The 6,468-nt window shown below is 49.1% G+C and overlaps 3 protein-coding genes across 3 annotated transcripts; all 3 read right to left on the reverse strand.

Annotated features, from left to right (window-relative positions):
• Window positions 1–1,560: 1,560 nt before the first annotated feature.
• Window positions 1,561–2,781, reverse strand: LOC116182875. The gene has a single exon (XM_031503434.1). It carries the CDS (start codon window positions 2,779–2,781, stop codon window positions 1,561–1,563), a length of 1,221 nt encoding a protein of 406 aa, XP_031359294.1.
• Window positions 2,782–2,856: 75 nt separating this feature from the next.
• On the reverse strand, window positions 2,857–3,324 carry LOC116182876 (cellular nucleic acid-binding protein-like). The gene has a single exon (XM_031503436.1). The coding sequence runs from the start codon at window positions 3,322–3,324 to the stop codon at window positions 2,857–2,859; it is 468 nt and encodes a 155-aa protein (XP_031359296.1).
• A 19-nt stretch (window positions 3,325–3,343) lies between these two features.
• On the reverse strand, window positions 3,344–5,395 carry LOC116182877 (myosin-7B-like). Its single transcript, XM_031503437.1, has one exon. The coding sequence runs from the start codon at window positions 5,393–5,395 to the stop codon at window positions 3,344–3,346; it is 2,052 nt and encodes a 683-aa protein (XP_031359297.1).
• Window positions 5,396–6,468: the final 1,073 nt, after the last annotated feature.

Raw genomic sequence — 6,468 nt, forward strand, 5'->3', positions numbered from 1 at the left:
GCCCTCTAGTTATCTTTCTCCCTTTCTTCCTCTTCCTTCTTTGTTATCACCGTCTCCACATATTTTCTAAATGTCCTCCAGGTATTGTGACTTTCGAGTACCTTCGCTACTATATTGTCGGGTGTGATTTTCCCCACGTCTTTACATAACTCATCTCTCTGCTCCTTCCACTTTGCGCATGTGAAGAAGGTGTGCTCTGGATCGTCTTGTACTTCGCAGTACTTGCAATTGGGATTGTCCCTTTTCTTTATCCTATGTAGATAGGAGCCGAAGCACCCGTGCCCCGTTAAGAATTGGCTTATGTAGTAATTCGATTCGCTTCTTTTATTATACACCCATGTCTCCACCTGTGGTATAAGGCGCCTCGTCCATTTGGCTTTCTGTGTGCTGTTCCATTGCTCTTGCCAAGCTTCTACTAATTCGCGGTTTGCGTTCTCCATGCTATCCTCCCCCTTCTCCTCCATCTGTCTCTTCCTTTTTTTGGCGAGAAGCTCCATAGGTTCCATTTTGCTAATGACACTCAATGCTTCCGCCGATACCGTTCTATAGGTTGCTACGATTTTACTGTTTATTTGCCTCTGTGTGGACTTTATTATTAGGCTATACTTCTTTATCTCCATGGCCCTTAGCCAAATTGGGGCCCCATACATAACAATAGATTGTGCCGCCAGTGCAATTACCCTCCTTTTAGCGTGGGTCGGTCCCCCGATTCTGGGCATTAGTCTGCTTAGATCCCCCATCAGCTTTAGGGCCTTGTTTGTTGCCGCTATCACGTGCTTTCCCATTAGCAACCCCTTATCAATTATCATACCTAGATATTTGATTTCCGTCTTTATCGGTATACTAATCGTCTCATGCGCAATTTGTACCCCTTTTAGAGGTAAATGTCTGTTTAGGACTGCCGCCTCCGTTTTTTCTGGCGCTAATTTTAGGCCACTCTTCCTTATCCAGTCATCCACCGCATTCAGCGTTACTCCGATTTTGGTGTTGAGGCTTGTCACGTTCTCCGCCGCTGCCCATATCGCGACGTCGTCGGCGTAACAGATTAGTTTAACCCCTCTGGGCAGCATTACCTTCATCAAGCCATCGTATAGCAGGTTCCACAGGTCCGGCCCGAGCACCGATCCCTGTGGTACCCCTGCATATACCGCCCTTCTTAGCCCCTTCGTTATCAGTATCGCCCTTTCTCTTAGATAGTCTTCACTTCAACGACATTTTGTAGGTACTTGTCTATCTTCCAGCTAGCTAGGCTTTCGATGATCTTTCCCCATGGTGCCGTATTGAAGGCGTTTTGTACGTCAATCAGTACTACTGCTCCATATTTGGATTTATTTTTCCCCGTTTTCCTGGCCTCCTCGATAAGGTCCCTGATGGCTGTCATAGTTGACCTTCCTGCTCGGAAACCGTGTTGGTTTTCGCTTAGACCGCCTTTGTTTTTTATATTGTCGACCAGTCTATTCCTCAATATCGTTTCGTACACCTTCCCCATTATATCGAGCAGGCATATAGGGCGATATTTTATCTCGATGTCCGTGGTCTTCCGGGGTTTTGGAATCAACACTAGTTTCGCCGTCTTCCAGCACTCAGGGAATCGTCCTCCTGCTCCTCTCCTTCAGTCCCTTCGTGGACGAAGAGCCTCTCAAATTCGCCCTGTTTCTGGTCGGCCGTGAGCTCGACCCTGGGGTCCGGCATCTTAAGAGCCCGTGCGACTATCCTGTATGCTTGCCCGAATGGGTCATTGCTTAGTTCACTACACAGGTCTCTCCACTTCGCTCTTTTCTCCTGCGCTATCTCCGCCCTTAGTTTCCTCCGTGCCTCTCTGTAGATGGACTCCAGTTCAGGTTGACTCTGTCCACTTTTTCTGCTTCTCAGCAGCTTCCTTCTCTTCCTGTTTGCCTCGGATTTTGTTTCCTCAACCCTTTCCGTCCACCAGTATGGCCTACCCATTCCGATTTCGTCCCTCTGCTTCCGGATCGCTTTCTTCTGTACCGTTGCCAAGATTTTAGTTATTTCTTCCGGTTCGCTAGGTCTCCCCTCCTGGTGCCAGCGCGTCTCCATCGCGTTCCCGATTTTAACGCGGTCTAGTGCGATGTTCATTTCCCAGCCTCTTTTGGTTTCTACCTCCGTGTTTTCTATCTTGTAGTAGATCAACTCGTGATCGCTCAGAGTTTCCTCTTCGGTCACCTCCCATTCGCTAAGCTTCTTTGCGACGCCTGCCGTTGCTATTGTTAAGTCTATGTAGGAGCAGCCGTTGTGCCTAATACACGTGGGGCGTTTCCCGTCGTTCATGATCGTCATGCCCAGTTGGTGTGCCCACTCCGCCAGCTTCACTCCTCTTTCGTCGTTTGTTTGTCCTCCCCACATTGGATTTTTTGCATTGAAGTCACCCCCTATGATGACTTCTGTCTTCTTGCGTATATTTCTCGCTATCTCGTCCAGAGTATCCTCAAATTCCTCCATAGTGGAGTTGGGACTTATGTACGCGCTTACGACCGTGGTCTGTCCGACTTGTACCATCGCGTGGTTATGTCCGCTGGTGAAGTTCCAGACAACACTTCCGCCCTTCACGTTCACAATAGACGCGTTCCTTTCTTTGCTCGCGTAAACATGTCTCCCTCGGTGCTTCTTGTTTGGTTCAGCCAAGATAATTAGCTTTGCTTCGCGGCTTTCCGCAGCCGCATACGCCAGATCGGTGGCGCGTGCACTATTGTTCACATTCACTTGCACTATTCTTAGTTCCCCCTTGTCCTTAGTTACGTTGCGCCCCGTGGCTTTGTCCATGTTAAGTCACTGATAGTCTATGCCTTGTCCTTATAACTAACCTATACCTATACTATTCTACTAATTTACAAGTCTTTATGTCTTTTTTACTTCGCTTTGTCCTTCTTTGCTCATTTGACACTCACGCGCGATATGACCCGTTTTACCGCACTTGTAGCACACGTCCTTCTTACTTCCTCCTACCGGTTTATGCTTACAATCCTTGTCGTTTGGTCTGTGGCCCTTTCCCGAGCCCTGCTCCACGTTTTCGCATAATGCGCAGTTCGGGCTATCCCCGCACTCTCTGGCCTTATGTCCCTCCTTGCCGCAATTGTGGCACAGGCTACTGCGGTCTGTGCCCTTGCACTGTGAGCCTATATGTCCTGCCTCCCAGCATCTAAAGCATTTATCTATCTTTTTCTCGCTTTCTCTCACCCGGCAGCTAGTGAGGGCCACCCTCAATCGGCCTTCTTCTATTAGTTTTTCCGCTATTTTCTTTTCCAGCGCTACTTTCGCGTATTGTCGTTCCCCACTCACTTTTGTGATTCTCAGAACTTTTGGCATCGCCCCGGGGTGGGCTTTTTTAACCGCCTCTATCACCTCCTCTCCTGTTGTGTCCCTCCTTGCCGCAATTGTGGCACAGGCTACTGCGGTCTGTGCCCTTGCACTGTGAGCCTATATGTCTTGCCTCCCAGCATCTAAAGCATTTATCTATCTTTTTCTCGCTTTCTCTCACCCGGCAGCTAGTGAGAGCCACCCTCAATCGGCCTTCTTCTATTAGTTTTTCCGCTATTTTCTTTTCCAGCGCTACTTTCGCGTATTGTCGTTCCCCACTCACTTTTGTGATTCTCAGAACTTTTGGCATCGCCCCGGGGTGGGCTTTTTTAACCGCCTCTATCACCTCCTCTCCTGTTGTGACTCCATCCAAGTCGCGTATCTCGATCACGGTTGTGTCCTGTAGTACTCTTACTTCTCTACCTTCCGTGGATTCGGCCAATCTCCTTCTAAGTAATTCCGCCTTACCTTCGCCCTTTTCTACATGGACTAGGATGTCCCCTTCTCTGGTTTGGGTGACACCTCGCACCTTCACTTCATCGTTTCCTATTTCCGTGGAACGCACCTTTTGTAGTACCTTCGCGTATTCTTCTTTACCCTGCAGTTTTATCAGCACGGCTTCCGGCCTCTCTCTTGTATTGCGCGTCGCTCCTCCCTTCTTATTTTTCCGGGTCCTTCTCTCTTCCTTCGTGCGAAATTCCTCGTCGTCTGGTCCCTCCCCGGGTGCCGTGATGACCACCTCCATTCCTTCCAAGAGGTATATTGCCGCTTTCCTTACAGCCTCTGCGTCGCCGTTGTCCAGCATGGCAATGACTACTTTCTTCCTTTTGGCTTCCCTGCATACTTCCCGTAACTCCTCTATTGCTCTGTATACGCCCTCCATTCTGTCCTCTGCGGCGGTATTTATTAGCTTGCCGTAATATTCCGCCCTGATCCATCCTTCTCCCGGCTGCCATGTACCTTGGATGCAGTACAGGTACTCTCCTTTTTTATTGATATCGCCTCTGTTTAATTTGTCTACCATTGGGAAACACGCCTTCATTTCCCTCGCCACTGGTCCTTCCATCTCTACATCATCCTCCACGTAAAAAACGATGTCCCATTCTCTGTTGAAACCTTCCGGGTTTGTGTTGCTAGTTTTGACTTTTCCCATCTCTTCGGCGGGCCACTCCTCCTCTACTATACTGAGGAACGTTTCCAGATCCCTGGTTTCCCTGCTTAGCGCCTCCGCAATTTCTTCCCGTATCTCCGCCTTTCTCCGCCCTCTTTGCCGCTTTTCCTCCGTATACTCTTTCTCCAGTTTTGCGTAGCGCGCATTCGCTTTTTCTACTTCTCTCTCTAGTTTTTTGTTGGTGTTTTCCATCTCCTGCAGTTTCTTCTTCATCTCTTCATGCCGGCCTTGCAGTTCCTCGATGCTTTCCTTCATGTTTCCAATAACCACCGATTCTTCCAGCTCTGCCTGTTTTCCAGTTAAGTTTTCTGCTCTTGCTCTGGCTCTTGTTTCTGCTTCCCTTCTGTTTTCCGTCGCTCTCACTCTGCCTTCCATTTCCCTTACTAGGTCTTTTAATGTTTTATTAACGTTTTTCCCGCCTGGGCCCGCGATGAACATGTTTATTTCATCCATTTTTTTCCTCAGTAGTACCACCTCTCTATTGCTATCCTCCTTTGATCTGTCATCCAATAAGCCTGGGCTGCTCTCAGTCTTCCTTTTTTTTTGCCATGCGTAAGGTTGTCGTTCTCTGTCATCATGTGTCGACTTTGTTTCCTCGGGTGGCGTCCTCATAAGTGACGGTCTTCTGACTATTCTGTCGTCTTCTGCTGCCTGCTGTATTATTTTATTTTTTCCTTCTTCATCAGTCGCGAACTCTCCGCCCTGTTGTCTGCTTTCACTGCCGCTCCCGGCCCGATCTACCGCCTCCTCCTCAGTTTGATTCGTTGTCGCATGATTTGTCGCCCCCCCCGTATCCCTGGGGCAGACCACCGTAGGTGGTGTGGGATTCCCGGCTCTCCGGACCCACCCGGGGAGAAAATCCTCTGGTTTTTTCTCCATCATGCTTTGGTTTAGAATGTCCTTGTCCATTGCCTGGGTCGTTTTCTTGCCTGTTGTTGTCCTGTGTTCCGTAACCTTACTCTTGTCCTTTGTCGTTGCCGGGTCTTAGCTGTCCCTTTTACGAGGGTCTTCCTTTGCCACTTTCACTCTCACTAAACTAAATGCCTCCCGTCACCGTACTAACTAACCGCACTTACTATTTACCCCCTGAGCACTGCTATATTGCTGCGCCTATTGCTATTAGAGCCCTAAGTACTGCAGTGTATCTACCTAAGCACTACGGTATTTCCAGTTCCCCTAACTTAATTTAATTTTATGCCGACACACCGTGAACTGTTTAACTATCCACACGCGCACTCGTCGCCGGCCGCTGGCACACCACTGTCCGCTTACGTCCACTTATAATCTAAATTACACACTAACTTAAACTACTATATACACCTACACTACCTATAGCGTCACGAATTATATTTTTCGGCGCACGCAGGGGTGGTTTCCACCCCCTCAAGTGGGGTGTCAAATGACACGCCTTTGCACTCTGGTCTCACTTTTATTTGTCCGCACTTAGTACTGCGCCCCCCTGCGTCGGTACGGCCCTATACACCTACACGTCCAAATTGTAAATTCACCGCGCGCAGGGGTAGTTTCCACCCCCTCGAGTGGGGTGTCAGAAGACGCGTATTTACACCCTGATCACGTTTTTCCTTGTCCGCACTTGCTACTGCAGCCCCCGGCGTTAATACGACCCTATCAGTGTTTGTTTAAAATAAACAGATAATGCTCCCGCTACCGTACGGTCGGTCCGATTTGGTTAGGACACACCTCCATCTATATTCCGTAACCTCCTCTGTAATTTGGCACTAGTCCCGTCGACGTAGCACCACCCCTTCCGCCACCGAAAAGCACGTGGCGCACCCCTAACGTCCGCGGAAGGGACCACTCCACCCCCTTGTGTGAGGTGTCAAACGACGCGTATTTACACCCTGACCGCGTTTTTCCTTGTCCGCACTTGCTACTACTATCCCCGGCGCTAATACAGCCCTATCAGTGTTTGTTTTCAATAAACAGATAATGCTCCCGCTACCGTACGCTCGGTCCGATTT

The sequence above is a fragment of the Photinus pyralis genome, unplaced genomic scaffold (assembly GCF_008802855.1).
Source record: "Photinus pyralis isolate 1611_PpyrPB1 unplaced genomic scaffold, Ppyr1.3 Ppyr1.4_unclustered_Scaffold788, whole genome shotgun sequence".
Lineage (NCBI taxonomy): Eukaryota > Metazoa > Arthropoda > Insecta > Coleoptera > Lampyridae > Photinus > Photinus pyralis.